The 19,323-nt window shown below is 39.4% G+C and overlaps 5 protein-coding genes across 5 annotated transcripts; 2 read left to right on the top strand and 3 right to left on the bottom strand.

Moving 5' to 3' along the window:
• Nucleotides 1-151: 151 nt before the first annotated feature.
• On the bottom strand, nt 152-4,911 carry LOC135133302 (juvenile hormone esterase-like). Its single transcript, XM_064061659.1, has 6 exons — nt 4,593-4,911; nt 4,403-4,543; nt 3,823-4,356; nt 3,438-3,770; nt 602-749; nt 152-555 (listed from the first exon to the last, which is right to left on the bottom strand). The coding sequence occupies exons 1-6, from the start codon at nt 4,725-4,727 to the stop codon at nt 248-250; spliced, it is 1,599 nt and encodes a 532-aa protein (XP_063917729.1). The 5' UTR covers nt 4,728-4,911; the 3' UTR covers nt 152-247.
• Nucleotides 4,912-5,136: 225 nt separating this feature from the next.
• On the top strand, nt 5,137-7,146 carry LOC135133303 (juvenile hormone esterase-like). Its single transcript, XM_064061660.1, has 5 exons — nt 5,137-5,560; nt 5,606-6,139; nt 6,194-6,526; nt 6,573-6,720; nt 6,767-7,146. Exons 1-5 carry the CDS (start codon nt 5,285-5,287, stop codon nt 7,072-7,074), a joined length of 1,599 nt encoding a protein of 532 aa, XP_063917730.1. The 5' UTR covers nt 5,137-5,284; the 3' UTR covers nt 7,075-7,146.
• A 1,440-nt stretch (nt 7,147-8,586) lies between these two features.
• LOC135133305 (uncharacterized) lies at nt 8,587-10,076 on the top strand. The gene is made up of 2 exons (XM_064061662.1): nt 8,587-8,749; nt 8,797-10,076. Exons 1-2 carry the CDS (start codon nt 8,674-8,676, stop codon nt 10,002-10,004), a joined length of 1,284 nt encoding a protein of 427 aa, XP_063917732.1. The 5' UTR covers nt 8,587-8,673; the 3' UTR covers nt 10,005-10,076.
• On the bottom strand, nt 10,023-11,964 carry LOC135133304 (serine/threonine-protein kinase RIO3-like). Its single transcript, XM_064061661.1, has 3 exons — nt 11,468-11,964; nt 10,434-11,416; nt 10,023-10,300 (listed from the first exon to the last, which is right to left on the bottom strand). Exons 1-3 carry the CDS (start codon nt 11,805-11,807, stop codon nt 10,067-10,069), a joined length of 1,557 nt encoding a protein of 518 aa, XP_063917731.1. The 5' UTR covers nt 11,808-11,964; the 3' UTR covers nt 10,023-10,066.
• Nucleotides 11,965-15,363: 3,399 nt separating this feature from the next.
• On the bottom strand, nt 15,364-16,244 carry LOC135133307 (serine/threonine-protein kinase RIO3-like). The gene is made up of 2 exons (XM_064061663.1): nt 15,757-16,244; nt 15,364-15,705 (listed from the first exon to the last, which is right to left on the bottom strand). Exons 1-2 carry the CDS (start codon nt 16,094-16,096, stop codon nt 15,389-15,391), a joined length of 657 nt encoding a protein of 218 aa, XP_063917733.1. The 5' UTR covers nt 16,097-16,244; the 3' UTR covers nt 15,364-15,388.
• Nucleotides 16,245-19,323: the final 3,079 nt, after the last annotated feature.

Genomic DNA, 19,323 nt, shown 5'->3' with positions numbered 1-19,323 from the left:
GATGACCTGAGACTTGCCAAACTTGTTACTTTCAATAAATAATGACCGGATTGTAGCGCTATGACGTAAATGATCTCACTAAGGTTCACTGTCAGGGTTGCCCTGCATGAGGTAGTTAATTACTTCTAATCAGAATTTAATAAAAGTGAAGTGAAAATTACTACAAATCTTTATTCGTTAAAGTTCAAAACAATTAAATCAATACGGTGTAAGAACATCAATTTGGAAATCTTCAAATAGCTGCATACTATTTCTTTCCAGCTGGACTTTCTTCAAACAGCTGTTTCCAGAGCAGCAGTCTTTCATTCACGGGATTTGCTTTAGCTTCTAATTCTTTCCCAATATCAAGAAAATCCACATTGGCATCAATTACAGGTTTCCATTCTACTTTCAACAAATCGTCATTCTTATCAGGAGTCGGATTTCCAAATTTGGCAAAATTAGTCCATAGTTTGACGAACCGAGTAAGACCGACGTCTTCAACACTACCAGCTACTATTTCCGGAGTGGCAAAATGCTTGAATAGGTATCCAACATCATCACAATGACAAACGCCTGAAAAAACACGTCAAAACAAGGTTTTCGTAAACAGTCAACTCACCAGGCACTTGAATGTTTAGAAGTATTTTAAAAAAGTTTAGATTAGTCTCGACGACCATCCTGTAGAGGTAAGTGGGTCGTTTTGAAATGGCAAACTGAGTCATTATTGTAACGTAAATGTCGTAAATAACGTAAACATCAGAGAAAACCTATAAAAGAAGATTGATTTTAAATGTTAAATGCGAAAATTTTGTTGAAATATTTTTGACTGTTTCAAAGCACGATTCTGGAAAAACCAATGGAGTTATCGAAGAAATGAAAGCGGATATGACTTGTGCGGCCCGAAATCTACAAGAAAAAGTATTAGGTAAATTTTCGGAAATTTTGTTGAAAATTGGTCGAAAATTGGGTTATTTTGCATATTTTTGACTGTTTCAAAGCACGATTCTGGAAAAACCAATGGAGTTATCGAAGAAATGAAAACGGAGATGACTTCTGCGGCCCCAAAACTACAAGAAAAAGTATTAAGTGAATTTTCGGAAATTTTGTCGAAAATTGGTCGAAAATTGGGGTATTTCGCATATTTTTGAATGTTTCAAAGGACGATTCTTGAAAAACCAGTGGAGTTATCGAAGAAATGAATGCGGATCTGACTTCTGCGGCCCGAAATCTACAGGAAAATGCATTTTGTGAAATTTCGAAAATTTTGTTGAAAATTGGTCGAAAATTGGGGTATTTTGCATATTTTTGAATGTTTCAAAGGACGATTCTGGAAAAACCAGTGGAGTTATCGAAGAAATGAAAGCAGATATGACTTCTGCGGCCCGAAATCCACAAGAAAAAGTATTAAGCGAAATTTCGAAAATTTTGTTGAAAATTGGTCGAAAATTGGGGTATTTTGCATATTTTTGAATGTTTCAAACGACGATTCTGGAAAAACCAATGGAGTTATCGAAGAAATGAAAGCGGAGATGACTTCTGCGGCTCGAAATCTACAAGAAAATGTGTGAAGTGAAATTTCGAAAATTTTGTTGAAAATTGGTCGAAAATTGGGGTATTTTGAATATTTTTGAATGTTTCTAAGGACGATTCTGGAAAAACCAGTGGAGTTATCGAAGAAATGAAAGCGGATATGATTTCTGTGGCCCGAAATCTACAACAAAAAGTATTAAGTGAATTTTCGGAAATTTTGTCGAAAATTCGTCGAAAATTGGGGTATTTTGCATAATTTTGAATGTTTCAAAGGACGATTCTGGAAAAACCGATGGAGATACCGAAGAAATGGAAGCGGATATGACTTCTGCTGCCCGAAATCTACAAGAAAAAGTATTAAGTGAAATTTCGAAAATTTTGTTGAAAATTGGTCGAAAATTGGGGTATTTTGCATATTTTTGAATGTTTCAAAAGACGATTCTGGAAAAACCAATGGAGTTATCGAAGAAATGAAAGCGGATATGACTTCTGCGGCCCGAAATCTACAAGAAAATGTAGTAAGTGAAATTTCGAAAATTTTGTTGAAAATTGGTCGAAAATTGGGGTATTTGCATATTTTTGAATGTTTCAAAGGACGATTCTGGAAAAACCAGTGGAGTTATCGAAGAAATGTAAGCGGATATGACTTCTGCGGCCCTAAATCTACAAGAAAAAGTATCAAGTGCATTTTCGAAAATTTTGTTGAAAATTGGTCATAAATTGGGGTATTTTGCATATTTTTGAATGTTTCAAAGGACGATTCTGGAAAAACCAGTGAAGTTATCGAAGAAATGAAAGCGGATATGACTTGTGTGGCCCGAAATTTAGAAAAAAAAGTATTAAGCGAAATTTCGAAACTTTTGTTCAAAATTGGTCGAAAATTGGGGTATTTCGCATATTTTTGAATGTTTCAAAGGACGATTCTGGAAAAACCAGTGGAGTTATCCACGAAACGAAAGCGGGAGTGACTTCTACGGTCCGAAATCTCCAAGAAAATGTATATAGTGAATTTTCGGAGATTTTGTTGAAAATTGGTCGAAAATTGGGGTATTTTGCATATTTTTGAATGTTTCAAAGGACGAGTCTGGAAAAACCATTGGAGTTATCCGAAGAAATGAACGCGGATATGACTTCTGCAGCCAGAAATCTACAAGAAAATGCATTTTGTGGAATTTCGAAAATTTTGTTGAAAATTGTTCGAAAATTGGGGTATTTTGCATATTTTTGAATGTTTCAAAGAACGATTCTGGAAAAACCAATGGAGTTATCGAAGAAATGAAAGCGGATATGACTTCTGCGGCCCGACATCTACAGGAAAAAGTATTCAGTAAAATTTCGAAAATTTTGTTGAAAATTGGTCGATAAATGGGATATTTTGCATTTTTTTGAATGTTTCAAAGGACGATTCTGGAAAAACCAGTGGAGTTATCGAAGAAATGAAAGCGGATCTGACTTCTGCCGTCCGAAATCTACAAGAAAAAGTGTTAATTGATATTTCGAAAATTTTCTTGAAAATTGGTCGAAAATTGGGGTATTTTGCATATTTTTGAATGTTTCAAAGGACGGTTCTGGAAAAACCAATGGAGTTATCGAGCAATTGAAAACGGATCCGACTTCTGCTGCCCGAAGTTTACAAGAAAAAGTATTAAGTGAATTTTCGAAAATTTTGTTGAAAATTGGTCGAAAATTGGGGTATTTTGAATATTTTTGAATCTTTCAAAGGACGATTCTGGAAAAACCAATGGAGTTATCGAAGAAATGAAAGCGGATCTGACTTCTGCCGTCCGAAATCTACAAGAAAAAGTGTTAATTGATATTTCGAAAATTTTCTTGAAAATTGGTCGAAAATTGGGGTATTTTGCATATTTTTGAATGTTTCAAAGGACGATTCTGGAAAAAGATGTAAATTCGTGTGTGATACTAACGTCGTATTTGTTTGTTAGAAGCCTCCGGGAATATTCTTCGTCGCCAAAGTAAAATTTCTTCAACTTGGCAGCCACAGCTTTAGATTCAGGAGAACCCACTTCATAACCAAATGACCATGGAATAAGTTTTTCGAAATCTGGGGCCTCAGGATCGTTTGGTTTTTTCAACAGGTCAAGAGCCGCGCCCTCCAAAGAAGTGTACCCAATCATAAATGGTACCGGGTTGTACTTCCCAGACACCATAATATCAATGGGTTCTTCAACCATGAACGGTTCTTTCGAGTTTGTTTCAATGACCAAACCGACGTACCTAGGTTTGTAAGGTTGAAAAACCTGAAATACAAAGAAAAAAACGCGCTGTTGAATTGATCAAGAACGTACATACGTCGTCCATTTTCTCTTGTATTTCTAAAACTTCTTCGGTTGTTTTCTTGTTTAGAGCGTCAAAAACGGTTTTGTCGTCTGTACCTTCAAGACCCATTACTTCAGCCACACGTTTCACCCCTTTGCTAGCTTGAACCCATGTATTTAAAGCACACCCACTCTGGGCTATCGCTTTATGGAAAAGCCCCTTCGCTAGAGGCGACAGTACCATCAAATGGACTGATGCACCACCAGCGCTCTCACCAAAGATAGTAACGTTATTAGGATCCCCACCAAACTTGTCAATATTCTTCTGGACCCATCGTAAAGCCATGACTTGGTCTTTCAAACCGGCGTTCCCTGGTATTTCTAACGAAGGATCGTCAAAACTGATAAACCCGAAAAGACCAAGACGATAATTGATAGTAACCACAACCACGTCTTCGGTAATCAGGTAATCGGGACCGTAGAGGTCTTCGCCGCCGTGCCCCCAAACGAACGCTCCGCCGTGGATCCAGAACATGACCGGACGCAGATCTTTGTGGTCTTTGGGGAGCTAAAATTTTTCGATTTTTGGCAGACCAGGAAAATTGTCTACGTACTCTTTTCGTGTAGACGTTGAGGACCAGGCAGTTTTCAGTTCCTTCAAGGACGTCCTTTTTGATAACGTCTCGGTGGTAGCAGATGCTGCCTTCTTTGGTGGCATCGAAAACACCGGTCCATTTTTCGGGAGGAACGGGTGCCTAATTTTTGTAAATTTTTAGATGAAGTGGATTTAATAGTAAATTTTACCTTGAATCTAAGGTTGCCCAGTGGAGGTTTGGCATATGGAATTCCCTGGAATTTCAGGAAGGGGTTGCCACGGAAATCAGTGGCTGTAGAACCGCGTAGGGTTCCTTGTTGGATTGTAACTTCAGGTTGAGCCATTCTTTGTACAATACTAATTAAGGTTTCAAACACAAAACTAAACTGGTTATCTAATACTCCAATATCAGTGGTCAAACAAGCATGTCTATTTTTAGTTTTGTTGACTCAACAAAACAATATCTACATCATGTAACACCAATAAACATATCACGGTTACGTAATTCTAATAATAACGGTACAAGTGGAATACTGGTTGCATAACCAAGTGTTAACTAATATCTATTGGATGAAAAAACAACAATTAATATCACTAAAAGTAATTTAAACATTCAAAAAAAAACATTTAAACTGTAAAAATGCGGACGACAAAGGTCAATTATCACTAACTAAAATTTAATCCGTGCTCCACGTGTGACCATTTATATAGGTTCAAGGCTACAATTAATCGGATGAAACTATTCCCTCCCAGATAAACTTCAGTACCTGAATGACAAAAACATGTTTACATCCTCGACATTATCGTCCAAAGCTAAACACCGATAGTGAATTAAAATTAAAATAGCCACTTTCGTTTGACCATTGATCCTCAAATACTCCCAACCAGTGTCTCAAAAAAAATGCCACAGCCTGAAGTTACAATCCAACAAGGAACCCTTCGTGGTTCTACAGCCACTGACCTCCGTGGCAACCCCTTCCTGAAATTTCAAGGGATTCCATATGCCCAACCCCCACTCGGTGGCCTTAGATTCAAGGCACCCGTTCCACCGGAAAAATGGACTGGGGTCTTCGACGCCACCAAAGAAGGCAGCATTTGCTACCAGCGAGACCTTATCAAAAACGGCATCCTTGTTGGAACTGAAAACTGCCTATTTCTGAACGTCTACACCAAAAAGGTACGTACAAATTTCCTGGTTTGTCAAAAACTAAAGAAACTTTAGCTTCCCAAAGACACCAAAGATCTGCGACCGGTGATGTTCTGGATCCACGGTGGAGGATTCATTCTAGGGCACGGCGGCGAAGAACTCTACGGTCCCGATTACCTTATTACTGAAGACGTGGTTGTGGTCACCATCAACTATCGTCTTGGTCTTTTCGGGTTTGTCAGTTTTGAAGACCCGTCTTTGGAAGTACCAGGGAACGCGGGTTTTAAGGACCAAGTCATGGCTTTGAGATGGGTCCAAAACAATATTGACAAGTTTGGTGGGGATCCTAATAATGTTACCATCTTTGGTGAGAGCGCTGGTGCTGCTTCAGTCCACGTGTTGGTGTTGTCACCTTTAGCCAAAGGTCTTTTCCATAAAGCTATAGCCCAGAGTGGGTGCGGTATAAGTCAATGGATTCGCGCAGCCAAAGGGTCCAAACGTCTGGCCAAAGCAATGGGGCTTGAAGGGGCAGACGACAAAACCATCTTTGACGCTCTAGCCCAGAAATCAACCGAAGAAGTTTTACAAATCCAAGACAAAACAGAAGAAGTATTAACTAAACTAATTCATTAACATTTTTCCACATAAAAACATATATTTCAGGATTTAGACTTCTACACACCTAGACTAACAGGTTTGGTCCTAGAAACACACTCCAAAGAACCATTTATGGTTGACGAACCTATCAACATTGTGGCGTCTGGGAACTTCAACCAAGTACCGTTTATGACCGGGTGTACTTCTCTAGAGGGCGCCGTCGTCGAACTTTTCAAAAAACCGAACGATCCCGAAGCCCCAAATTTCCAAAAACTTATCTCACACTCGTTTGGTTACAAAGAGGGTTCTCCTGAAACTAAAACCGTGGCTGACAAAGTGAAGAAGTTTTATTTCGGCGACGAAGAATATTCCCACAAGCTTTTAAGAAAAAAATACGACGTTAGTATGACACTCAAATTTGCTTAAAAAACACTGTTTGTTGTAGCTTTTCTCCGATGTTTACTTTCTTTATGACACATACGTTAGAATAATCGCGCAGTCTACAATTTCTAAAGCACCTACTTACCTGTACTGGATGACAGTTGAAACCAAGCTGAACTTCTTCAAAATGTTACTAAACCTGCAAATGCCTGGTGCGTTGATTGTGTTCGGAAAACACGTTTTGATGCATTTTTTCAGGGGTTTGTCATTGCGACGATATTGGATACCTTTTCAAGCATTTTGCGACACCAGAAATAGTAGCTGGTAGTGTTGAAGACGTCTGTCTTACTCGGTTCGTCAAGTTGTGGACCAATTTTGCCAAATTTGGAAATCCGACTCCTGATAAGAATGACGATTTGTTGAAAGTGGTGTGGAAACCTGTGACAGATTCCGATGTGAATTTTCTCGAAATTGGGAAAGAACTAGAGGCCAAGTTGAATCCAGTGACTGAGGGACTTCAGCTCTGGAAGCAAGTGGCTGCTGAAAGTCCAGCTGGAAAGAAATAAATTATTTTCCAGATTTCTGTTACACGATGGCGTAATAAATTTCATAATAAATAAAGTTAGCAGAGGATGTAATTACATCGATTCATTATTACAACACCAGTAACAGTATTTTTCCAGTTTAGCTCACAATGTCGCCACAACATATTCTCCTACTCGTACTATGGACAAAATTAAAACTGACCCACACTTGTCAACTTCAAAATTCTATCGAATACACGATTTTTACAAGAACGGATTCCGATTTAAAAACAGACCAAATTATTTCGACAACCACAAGCGCCGATTATCTTTTTATCGACATGAAAAGCGGCACAACGCTGTGCAAAGACATGTTTAATATAACCCATCAGATAAATATTCTCACAATTAAAGCTCCAAATCTTCACACAATCGAAAGCGATTTTTTGAAAAATCAACCAATCACTGGAGATGTGACTATAGACGACACAAAACTTGAAATTATAAAAAAACATACATTCAGAAATCTCGATATATCAACAATATATTTGATTTTCAACCAGATCAAAATAATCGAAAATGAAGCATTCGTAGATTTAAAGAACTTCTACCATCTCGATTTGAGGAACAACAAACTTACAATCATAAATGCTAAAGCTTTCGTTCATGTACCAAGCTTGAACTCACTGGGCTTCAGTTACAACAGGATACAAAAGCTTGGAAAGAATGTATTTAATTTCGTCGAAAACAAGGACATTCATATCCACTTGTCACACAACGAGATTGAAATTTTGGACGAAAAGGCATTCAATGGACTAAAACAAATCTATTTGGATCTTAGCCACAATTCGATCGAGTATTTCCCTAGTGGTGTTTTCGAAAATCGGCGCTTCGAGGACATAAAGTTAAATTACAATCCGATCAAACACGTTTCGGATGACTTTTTTGGAAAGAATTGCAACATTCATACTTTTTACATCGACTACAATTTCCTGGATTCCGACACAGTTGCTAAGTTTAAGAAATGGTCGGTTGAAAATAAAGTTAGGTTAACGCTTTCGCTGAATTCTGGTAGTGCTAACTGGAAAAAATCAGTTCTTGTGGTTATTATAGTGAACATATTTTGTTGTTAACTGTGGGTTTGAAACTATTCGTGGTAAATGTGAAAGTTGTAACATAGTTACAGTTAATAATGTTCTTCATTCTTTTTGTTTTAAGGCCACTTGCAAAGTTGTGAAATATTACGGCACGCGAGCTCTTGATAAGTTATAATACGGTTTTTGATTGGATTATAATGCGGTAATTGGGAATCATAAAAATTGATTTTAGTTTAATATAAGGAACTGTCAGTGACAGTGACTGCATCCGATGAACTGAGTTTTCGAAATAAACCATCCGTGTCTCAAATAAATATTAAACGTAATTTCTGCTAATTTTTCTTAATTAAATATTTAATTTATCTTAAAATATAACTGCGAAAAGCAATTATAAGCTAGTTACACACGTTTTGAATAATTTAGGTCACTCTTGTTAGGGACTTTTAACCCATACAAGTGGCTGCATACGTCAAAGTAAAGTGTCATTTTTCCTGACTTAACCTAAAAACTGTTTGTTCGAAAAACGCAAAAAATACACAACACCATGGTTATCTGCAAATTCTTTTTACAAGGAACGTGCAAATTCGGCGACAATTGCAAATTCGAGCACCAAATGAACGGTAATTAAATTATGTAACATAACAATTTCCACAAACTTTGTCGACAGACCACAACTATGGCACCAGCTCGGTCCTCCTCCGGCAAAACTACCCCAGCAAGCCCCCACCCGCCTCCAACATCGACACCACCACCCTAGTCAAAGCCGTGGTCAACGACATGACCAGCGCCGAAAAAGGGGGCCAGTGGCTGCTCTCCTCGTACGCCCCCTTCAAGGAAAAACCCGCCTTCCCGGGCTTCGAGGACCACAGCATGGAGGAAGTGCGCCACCTCTTCTACGAATCAGTGAAAACCGGAGGCATTGACCAGTACAAACAAAACCTGCAGATGATGCTCCAACAAGCCATGATGAAGATCAAGGCGCTGCAAAACCCGTCACCGGAGGCCGTGGCCATCCTTAAGGGCATCTACGACACAGCCCCAAGCTCCTCGAACCAGAATCAGAGTCCGTTTGGGGCTTCAGTTTTCGGACAAACGCAACCACAGAGTCAGAACGTGTTCGCGAACACCACGAACAATAAGGGGATTTTCGGGGGCGCGGCGCCGCAACAGAGCGTGTTCGCCAACACGAACCCGATTTTCGGAGGAGGGCAGGCCTCCGGTGGCTCCATATTTGCCAGTCAGAACCAAAGTAAGTCGATTTTTGGGGGGGCGCAGGCTTCTAGCGCGTCGGTGTTCGGGGGGGCGCAGCCCAGCGGGAGCTCGGTTTTCGGAGGGGCGCCGGTGTTTAGCGGGGGTGCACAGCAGCAACAGCAGCAGCAGTCGATATTCGGAAAGCAGCAGCCACAACAACCACTTCAAGGCAGCCCCTTTGGACAGCAGTTGCCTTTCGCCCCACAACAACAACAACAACAAAATGTTTTTCAGCAACAAAGTATCAACCCGCAAGCGTCCACCCCTGCGGCGGTGAGTCCATTTGGGGCCCCTCCCAATGCCACTTTTAGTAACACGCAGGGTCCGTTTGGGGCTCCACAGAGTGGCTTTGGGGTTCCGCAAGCCGCAACGCAAGTGGTGGCCCCCACGCCACAAAATAAACCCTCCTATCAGCACACGCAGAATATTTTTGGAAATTTGGGGCTTCAAGCTAATACCACAAACGTGTTTGGGAACACCGTTCAAGCTAAATCAAACGAGAATTTCTACTCAAAATTGGAAGATTTGACCGAAGACGAAATAAAGTGGTTTCAGACTGATGATCTCGATATATTGAAGATTCCTGAGAAGCCACCAACGTATGAAATGTGTTTCAAGGTGTAATGACTCACGTAAGACAACTATTATTTTTTTTAATTTTTATTTACAAATAAAGATTGTCCATGTTATGCCAAAGGTGAGTCAACTAATTGTACAGTTTCAAGTTCTTTTGATTTTTCCCATCCTTTTTCGAAATCAAAGGTGCTTTCAATTCCCGGTTGGTCCACTAAATGGGGCTTCATTTTGAAGGATTCTTGTAACTCTAAAAGTGCTTGCTTTTCGTCATAGTAGTAGCCGGTGATGGATTTGAAAAGTTCCTCGGGGGTAGCGACCCCTGGCACTTTTTTCTTGGAGAAAAACTGAAAAAAAATTGCATCTGTCAATCAAAGTGTCAAATAGCGGCACTGCCAACATTATTATTTTAAAAAGAAATTCCATGGCCTACTAGCCTATTTGGCACGTGCTAGATAGGCAACCAACAATTCAACTTACATTAACGACGTTACCGCAGTCCCTCATCAAAAAATAAAAGGCATTTTCGTGCGCCAACAGCACCGACTGACTCACATCAATAAAATAACACTGTCCTTGGTGCCACAGAATATTATACTCCGACAAATCGGCGTGTATCAACTCAGCCTTATCAAACAATGTCTTCATGGTGTCAACAACTTGATCATAAGCCACAATATAATCCGCATCGGTCATTATCGCATCCTTCAACTTAGGCGCAGGCTTGTTATTCTCCCCGATGAAACTCATAACCAAAACGTGCTTCTTTAGCGTCACCACCTCCGGACAAGCAACTCCCGCATTCTTCAACCTATTCAAATTGTGCATTTCTTTCTCAGCCCACAAATGAACGGTCTTCCGGGCTGTTTGATTCCCTATCCTGCCTTTAAACCTGTGGTCGTCCTTTATGTACTTGTCCCTCTGTTTAAACTCCGAAAGAGTCGTTTTAAACACTTTAATAGCACACTCGTGCGGGAGAGGTTGCTCCTCATAATTGGGGTTAGCGTCAGCATGAAGAATCACCGCCTCTTTCCCTATACTGATGACCCCGTTGACGTTCTCGAGTATTTCTTGTTGCACGATTTTGAATATTACAAGTCTGGTGTACTCATCCAAGCCGAACTCTTGAGTGGCTCTGTCTTCTTTTTTGTCGCGGACTTTATGGCGGCGCGCTTCTTCGTGCTTCGAGTGCAACTTCAAGCTGTTGAAGACTTTGTTGGATAGCTTGAGGTCGAAGTTCTCCCCGTCGCCGGTTTGGAAGTCCGGCGGGAAGGACAGGAGCTTGCAGGCGTTCTTGCGGCCGTTCATGGTCACGTCGTGCTTGGTGACCATGCTGCCGTTCTCCATTTTGTAGCCACAAGGGGGGATGGAGTCAACTTGCCTCTTGAGGGTGTCAAAGCGGTCCCAGTCGCGACGGTCGCGAATATCTGGAATTTCGTCCTCTTCGGACTCGCTTTCAAAGTCTGCAATAAAAATACGTAAAAACTGCAACCTAACATTTACACTTTTCGTACCAAAATTATGTGGAGCCCTCCTGTAATTCTCGAACGACACCGAAACCTTCGACGCCCCGTTGTACTTCTCCTCGGTCCTTTTCAAATTTTCGTCGTACTCTTTGTCGAATTGCATCTGCAGCATTCTGGCGATCATCTCGTCGGATTGGCACGTGGCATCCTGTGAAATGGCCTCGAGGACTTCGGGGGGGATCTCGCCTTCTTCTTTCGACGACGACTGCGTCATTTCGGCGTACTTTTTGTCTTCTTTGGCTTGAAGATCCCGGGCTACTTCTTCTGACATTATCTCGTCCAGGTTGACGGGTTCGGGTTTTTCGATTTTTCCCCACGGGCACGACATTTTCGTGTTTTCTTACGCTAAATTACTCTAAAACTACGACGAATATCACAATGGTTTCAATTTAAAGGTAAATAGTGGTCTAATGTTGTGCAACTGAATGAAAAATGAGTGTGCGGGGTGGTGGAAGACAGGTGACATAAGGTTGACGGGCAATGTTATGCAATGTGGCAGGGGTGCCAATGGCGGCACGTAAATTACTAGTAAGGGAAAAATAATTATTTTTATACCTGTAATAAATCGAAAAGGATTGGTTTTCGTCTGTTGTTTGTGTTGTTTTTATTATCTGCGTCTTTTATAATAGTCGTTTGTGTATTGCAATTATTTTTATCACAGGTTATGCAACCGGATATACACAGAAGTAAATAGAACGGTATTCCTATTTCAGTCTTGTGACGCTCTAGAAAATTAATTTGTGGTCCATACCACACCAACCGATTTCTGATGGCTAATTCAAACTTGTTAAAGTCGTTACAAGATGCCAAAATTAGGCAAAACGCCGACCCATCTTGCGCCTTCATTTTAATAGTTGAAGAGCAGGATGATGCATGTACGTGCTGATGACATGCAAATATTTAAGGATGATAAGATAAAAAAGACAGTTTTGGGACCCCCGAGAAGGTTTCACATTAAAAAAAAAAGACAGATGGGACCCCCGAGAAGGTTTTACATTAAAAAAAAAACAGTTTTGGGACCCCCGAGAAGGTTTCACATTAAAAAAAAAGACAAATTGGAACCCCAAGAAGGTTTTACATTTTAAAAAAAGACAGTTTTGGGACCCTCAAAAAGGTTTCATATTAAAAAAGACAGTTGGGAATCCCGAGAAGGTTTCACATTAAAAAAGAAGACAGTTGGGAATCCCGAGAAGGTTTTACATTTAAAAAAAAGACAGTTTTGGGACCCCGAGAAGATTTTACATTTTTAAAAAAGACAGTTTTGGGACCCCCGAGAAGGTTTCACATTAAAAAAGAAGACAAATGGGAACCCCAAGAAGGTTTTACATTTTTAAAAAAAGACAGTTTTGGGACCCCTGAGAAGGTTTAACATTAAAAAGAAGACAGATGGGAACCCCGAAAAGATTTTACATTTTTAAAAAAGACAGTTTTGGGACCCCCGAGAAGGTTTCACATTAAAAAAAAAAACAAATGGGAACCCCAAGAAGGTTTTACATTTTTAAAAAAGACAATTTTGGGAACCTTAAGAAGGTTTCACATTAAAAAAGAAGACAGTTGGGAATCCCAAGAAGGTTTTAGATTTTTACAAAAAGACAGTTTTGGGACCTCCGAGAAGGTTTCACATTAAAAAAAAAAGACAAATGGAAACCCCAAGAAGGTTTTACACTTAAAAAAAAAGACAGTTTTGAGACCTCTGAGAAGGTTTCACATTAAAAAAGAAGACAGATGGGAACCCCGGGAAGATTTTACATTTTTAAAAAAGACAGTTTTGGGACCCCCGAGAAGGTTTCACATTAAAAAAAAGACAAATGGGAACCCCAAGAAGGTTTTACATTTTTAAAAAAGACAGTTTTACGACCCTCAAGAAGGTTTCACATTAAAAACGAAGACAGATGGGAACGCTGAGAAGGTTTTACATTTTTAAAAAAAGACAGTTGAGTCCCCCGAGAAGGTTTTACATTAAAAAAAAAGACAGTTTTGGGACTCCGAGAAGATTTTACATTTTTAAAAAAGACAGTTTTGGGACCCCCGAGAAGGTTTAACATTAAAAAAAGACAAATGGGAACCCCAAGAAGGTTTTACATTTTTAAAAAAGACAGTTTTACGACCCTCAAGAAGGTTTCACATTAAAAAAGACAGTTGGGAATCCCGAGAAGGTTTTACATTAAAAAAAAAAAGACAGTTTTGGGACCCCGAGAAGATTTTACATTTTTAAAAAAGACAGTTTTGGGACCCCCGATAAGGTTTCACACTAAAAAAAAGACAAATGGGAACCCCAAGAAGGTTTTACATTTTTAAAAAAGACAATTTTGGGACCCTCAAGAAGGTTTCATATTTAAAAAGACAGTTGGGAATCCCGAGAAGGTTTTACATTAAAAAAAAGACGGTTTTTGGACCTAGAGAAGATTTTACATTTTTAAAAGACAGTTTTGGGACCCCCGAGAAGGTTTCACATTAAAAAAAAAAGACAGTCGGGACCCCCAAGAAGGTTTTACACTTTAAAAAAAGACGGTTTTTGGACCCCTGGAAGGTTTCACATTAAAAAAGAAGACAGATGGGAACCCTGAGAAGGCTTTACATTTTTAAAAAAAGACAGTTGAGTCCCCCGAGAAGGTTTTACATTAAAAAAAGACAGTTTTGGGAAGCCCGAGAAGGTTTCACATTTAAAAAAAAGACAGATGGGACCCCCGAGAAGGTTTTACATTAAAAAAAAGACAAATGGGAACCCCAAGAAGGTTTTACATTTTTAAAAAAGACAGTTTTGGGACCCTCAAAAAGGTTTCATATTAAAAAAGACAGTTGGGAATCCCGAGAAGGTTTCACTTTAAAAAAGAAGACAGTTGGGAATCCCGAGAAGATTTTACATTTAATAAAAAGACAGTTTTGGGACCCCGAGAAGATTTTACATTTTTAAAAAAGACAATTTTGGGACCCCCGAGAAGGTTTCACATTAAAAAAAAAGACAGATGGGACCCCCGAGAAGGTTTTACATTTTTAAATAGGACAGTTGTGGGACCCCCAAGAAGGTTTTACATTTTTAAAAAAGACGGTTTTGGGACCCCCGAGAAGGTTTCACATTAAAAAAGAAGACAGATGGGAACGCTGAGAAGGTTTTACGTTTTTAAAAAAAGACAGTTGAGACCCCCGAGAAGGTTTTACATTAAAAAAAAAGACAGTTTTGGGAAGCCCGAGAAGGTAAAGACAGTTTTGGGACCCTTAAGAAGGTTTCACATTAAAAAAGAAGACAGTTGGGAATCCCAAGAAGGTTTAAATTTTAAAAAAAAGACAGTTTTGGGACCTCCGAGAAGGTTTCACATTAAAAAAAAAAAGACAAATGGGAACCCCAAGAAGGTTTTACATTAAAAAAAAAGACAGTTTTGAGACCTCTGAGAAGGTTTCACATTAAAAAAGAAGACAGATGGGAACCCCGAGAAGATTTTACATTTTTAAAAAATACAGTTTTGGGACCCCCGAGAAGGTTTCACATTAAAAAAAAGACAGATGGGACCCCCGAGAAGATTTTACATTTTTAAAAAAGATAGTTTTGGGACCCCCGAGAAGGTTTCACATTAAAAAAGAAGACAGTTGGGAATCCCGAGAAGATTTTACATTTTTAAAAAAGACAGTTTTGGGACCCCGAGAAGATTTTAGATTTTTAAAAGAGACAGTTTTGGGATCCCCGAGAGGGTTTCACATTTAAAAAAAAAGACAGATGGGGCCCCCGAGAAGGTTTTACATTTTTAAAAAAAGACAGTTGGGACCCCCGAGAAGGTTTTACATTTTTAAAAAAAGACAGTTGAGACCCCCGAGAAGGTTTTACATTTTTGAAAAGGACAGTTTTGGGACCCCCGAGAAGGTTTCACATTAAAAAAAAAAGACAGATGGGAACCCCGAGAAGGTTTTACATTTTTAAAAAAAGACTTTATGTCGGCGCGCTTCTTCGTGCTTCGAGTGCAACTTCAAGCTGTTGAAGACTTTGTTGGATAGCTTGAGGTCGAAGTTCTCCCCGTCGCCGGTTTGGAAGTCCGGCGGGAAGGACAGGAGCTTGCAGGCGTTCTTGCGGCCGTTCATGGTCACGTCGTGCTTGGTGACCATGCTGCCGTTCTCCATTTTGTAGCCACAAGGGGGGATGGAGTCAACTTGTCTCTTGAGGGTGTCAAAGCGGTCCCAGTCGCGACGGTCGCGAATATCTGGAATTTCGTCCTCTTCGGACTCGCTTTCAAAGTCTGCAATAAAAATATGTAAAAACTGCAACCTGACATTTACAGTTTTCGTACCAAAATTATGTGGAACCCTCCTGTAATTCTCGAACGACACCGAAACCTTCGACGCCCCGTTGTACTTCTTCTCGGTCCTTTTCAAGTTTTCGTCGTACTCTTTGTCGAATTGCATCTGCAGCATTCTGGCGATCATCTCGTCGGATTGGCACGTGGCATCCTGTGAAATGGCATCGAGGACTTCGGGGGGGATCTCGTCTTCTTCTTTCGACGACGACTTCGTCATTTCGGCGTACTTTTTGTCTTCTTTGGCTTGAAGATCTCGGGCTACTTCTTCTGACATTATCTCGTCCAGGTTGACGGGTTCGGGTTTTTCGATTTTTCCCCACGGGCACGACATTTTCGTGTTTACTTACGCTAAATTACTCTAAAACTACGACGAATATCACAATGGTTTCAATTTAAAGGTAAATAGTGGTCTAATGTTGTGCAACTGAATGAAAAATGAGTGTGCGGGGTGGTGGAAGACAAGTGACATAAGGTTGACGGGCAATGTTGTGCAATGTGGCAGGGGTGCCAATGGCGGCACGTAAATTACTAGTAAGGGAAAAATAATTACATATTTACGTGTAATAAATTGAAAAACTTTGTTTTCTTTTGTTGTTTGTATTGTTCTTGTTATCTGCGTCTTTTATAATAGTCGTTTGTGTATTGCAATTATTTTTATCACAGGTTATGCAACCCGATGTTCACAGAAGTAAATAAACGGTATTCCTATTTCAGTCTTGTGACGTTCTAGAAAATTAATTTGTGGTCCATACCACACCAACCGAGTTCTGATGGCTAATTCAAACTTATTAAAGTCGTTACAAGATGCCAAAATAAGGCAAAACGCCGACCCATCTTGCGCCTTCATTTTAATAGTTGAAGAGCAGGATGACGCATGTACGTGCTGATGACATACAAATATTTAAGGATGATAAGATAAAAAAGACAGTTTTGGGACCCCCGAGAAGGGTTCGCGTTAAAAAAAAGACAGATGGGAACCCCGAGAAGGTTTTACATTTTTAAAAAAAGACAGTTGGGACCCCCGAGAAGATTTTACATTTTTAAAAAAGACAGTTTTAGGACCCCCGAGAAGGTTTCACATTAAAAAAAAAGACAGATGGGACCCCCGAGAAGGTTTTACATTTTTAAAAAAGAGGGTTTTGGGACCCTCGAAAAGGTTTCACATTAAAAAAGAAGACAGATAGGAACCCCGAGAAGGTTTTGCATTTTTAAAAAAAGACAGTTGGGACCTCCGAGGAGATTTTACATTTTTAAAAGACAGTTTTGGGACCACCGAGAAGGTTTCACATTAAAAAAAAGACAGATGAGACCCCCGAGAAGATTTTACATTTTTAAAAAAGCCAGTTTTGGGACCACCGAGAAGGATTCACATTAAAAAAAAAACAGAGATGGGGCCCCCGAGAAGGTTTTACATTTTAAAAAAAGACGGTCTTGGGACCCCCGAGAAGGTTTCACATTAAAAAAGAAGACAGATGGGAACCCAGACAAGGATTTACATTTTTAAAAAAAGACAGTTGATACCCCCGAGAAGGTTTTACATTTTTAAAAACGACAGTTGTGGGACCCCCGAGAAGGTTTGACATTAAAAAAAAAGACAGATGGGACCCCGAGAAGGTTTTACATTTTTAAAAAAGACAGTTTTGAGACCCCCGAGAAGGTTTCACATTTTTAAAAAGATAGTTTTGTAACCCCCGAGAAGGTTTCACATTAAAAAAAAGACAAATAAGAACCCCAAGGTTTTACATTTAAAAAAAAGACAGTTGAGACCTCCGAGAAGGTTTTACATTTTTAAAAAAGGCAGTTTTGGGACCCCCGAGAAGGTTTCACATTTTTAAAAAGACAGTTTTGGGAACGCCGAGAAGGTGTCACATTAAAAAAAAAGACAGATGGAACCCCAGAGAAGGTTTTACATTTTTAAAAAAAGACAGTTGAGACCTCGAGAGGGTTTTACATTTTTAAAAGACAGTTTTGGGATCCTCAAGAAGGTTTCACATTAAAAAAGAAGTCAGTTGGGAACCCAGAGAAGGTTTCATATTAAAAAAAAAGATTTTTGGCGTCCCCGAGAAGATTTTACATTTTTGAAAAGGACAGTTTTGGGACCCCCGAGAAGGTTTCACATTAAAAAAAAAGACAGATGGGAACCCCGAGAAGGTTTTACATTTAAAAAAAAAACAGTTGGAACCCCCGAGGTTTTACATTTTTAAAAAAGACAGTTTTGAGACCCTCAAGAAGGTTTCGCATTAAAAAAGACAGTTGGGAATCCCGAGAAGGTTTTACATTTAAAAAAAAGACAGTTTTGGGACCCCTGAGAAGGTTTCACATTAAAAAAAAAGACAAATGGGAACCCCAAGAAGGTTTTATCTTTAAAAAAAAGACAGTTTTGGTACCTCTGAGAAGGTTTCATATTAAAAAAGACAGTTGGGAATCCCGAGGAGGTTTTACATTAAAAAAAAAGACAGTTCTGGGACCCCGAGAAGATTTTACATTTTTAAAAAAGACAATTTTGGGACCCCCGAGAAGGTTTCACATTAAAAAAAAAACAGATGGGGCCCCCGAGAAGGTTTTACATTTTTAAATAGGACAGTTTTGGGACCCTTAAGAAGGTTTCACATTAAAAAAGAAGACAGTTGGGAATCCCAAGAAGGTTTTAGATTTTTAAAAAAAGACAGTTTTGGGACCTCCGAGAAGGTTTCACATTAGAAAAAAGACAAATGGGAACCCCAAGAAGGTTTTATCTTTAAAAAAAAGACAGTTTTGGTACCTCTGAGAAGGTTTCACATTAAAAAAGACAGTTGGGAATCCCGAGAAGGTTTTACATTAAAAAAAAACACAGTTTTGGGACCCCGAGAAGATTTTACATTTTTAAAAAAGACAGTTTTGCGATCCCCGAGAAGGTTTCATATTAAGAAAAAAATACAGTTGGGAATTCCGAGAAGGTTTTACATTAAAAAAAAGACAGTTTTGGGACCCCGAGAAGATTTTACATTTTTAATTAGGACAGTTTTGGGACCCCCGAGAAGGGTTCATATTAAAAAAAGAGACAGATGGAGCCCCCGAGAAGGTTTTACATTTTTAAAAAAAGACAGTTGGGACCCCCGAGAAGGTTTTACATTTTTAATTAGGACAGTTGTGGGACCCCCGAGAAGGTTTTACATTTTTAAAAAAGACGGTTTTGAGACCCCCGAGAAGGTTTCACATTAAAAAAGAAGACAGATGGGAACCCTGAGAAGGTTTTACATTTTTAAAAAAGACAGTTGAGACCCCCGAGAAGGTTTTACATTAAAAAAAAGTCAGTTTTGGGAACGCCGAGAAGGTGTCACATTAAAAAAAAAGACAGATGGGACCCCGGAGAAGGTTTTACATTTTAAAAAAAAGACAGTTGAGACCCCCGAGAAGGTTTTACATTTTTAAAAAAAGACAGTTTTGGGACCCCCGAGAAGGTTTCACAAAAAAAAAACCAGATGGGATCCCTGAGAAGGTTTTACATTTTTAAAAAAAGACAGTTTTGGGACCCCTGAGAAGGTTTCACATTAAAAAAGAAGACAGATGGGAACCCCG

This window comes from Zophobas morio, unplaced genomic scaffold, assembly GCF_036711695.1.
Source record: "Zophobas morio isolate AGI-343-1 ecotype UQ-CSIRO unplaced genomic scaffold, CSIRO_AGI_Zmor_V1 ptg000021l, whole genome shotgun sequence".
Lineage (NCBI taxonomy): Eukaryota > Metazoa > Arthropoda > Insecta > Coleoptera > Tenebrionidae > Zophobas > Zophobas morio.
The sequence above is the reverse complement of the archived record's forward strand: the minus strand, read 5'-3'. Positions and strand labels throughout refer to the sequence as shown.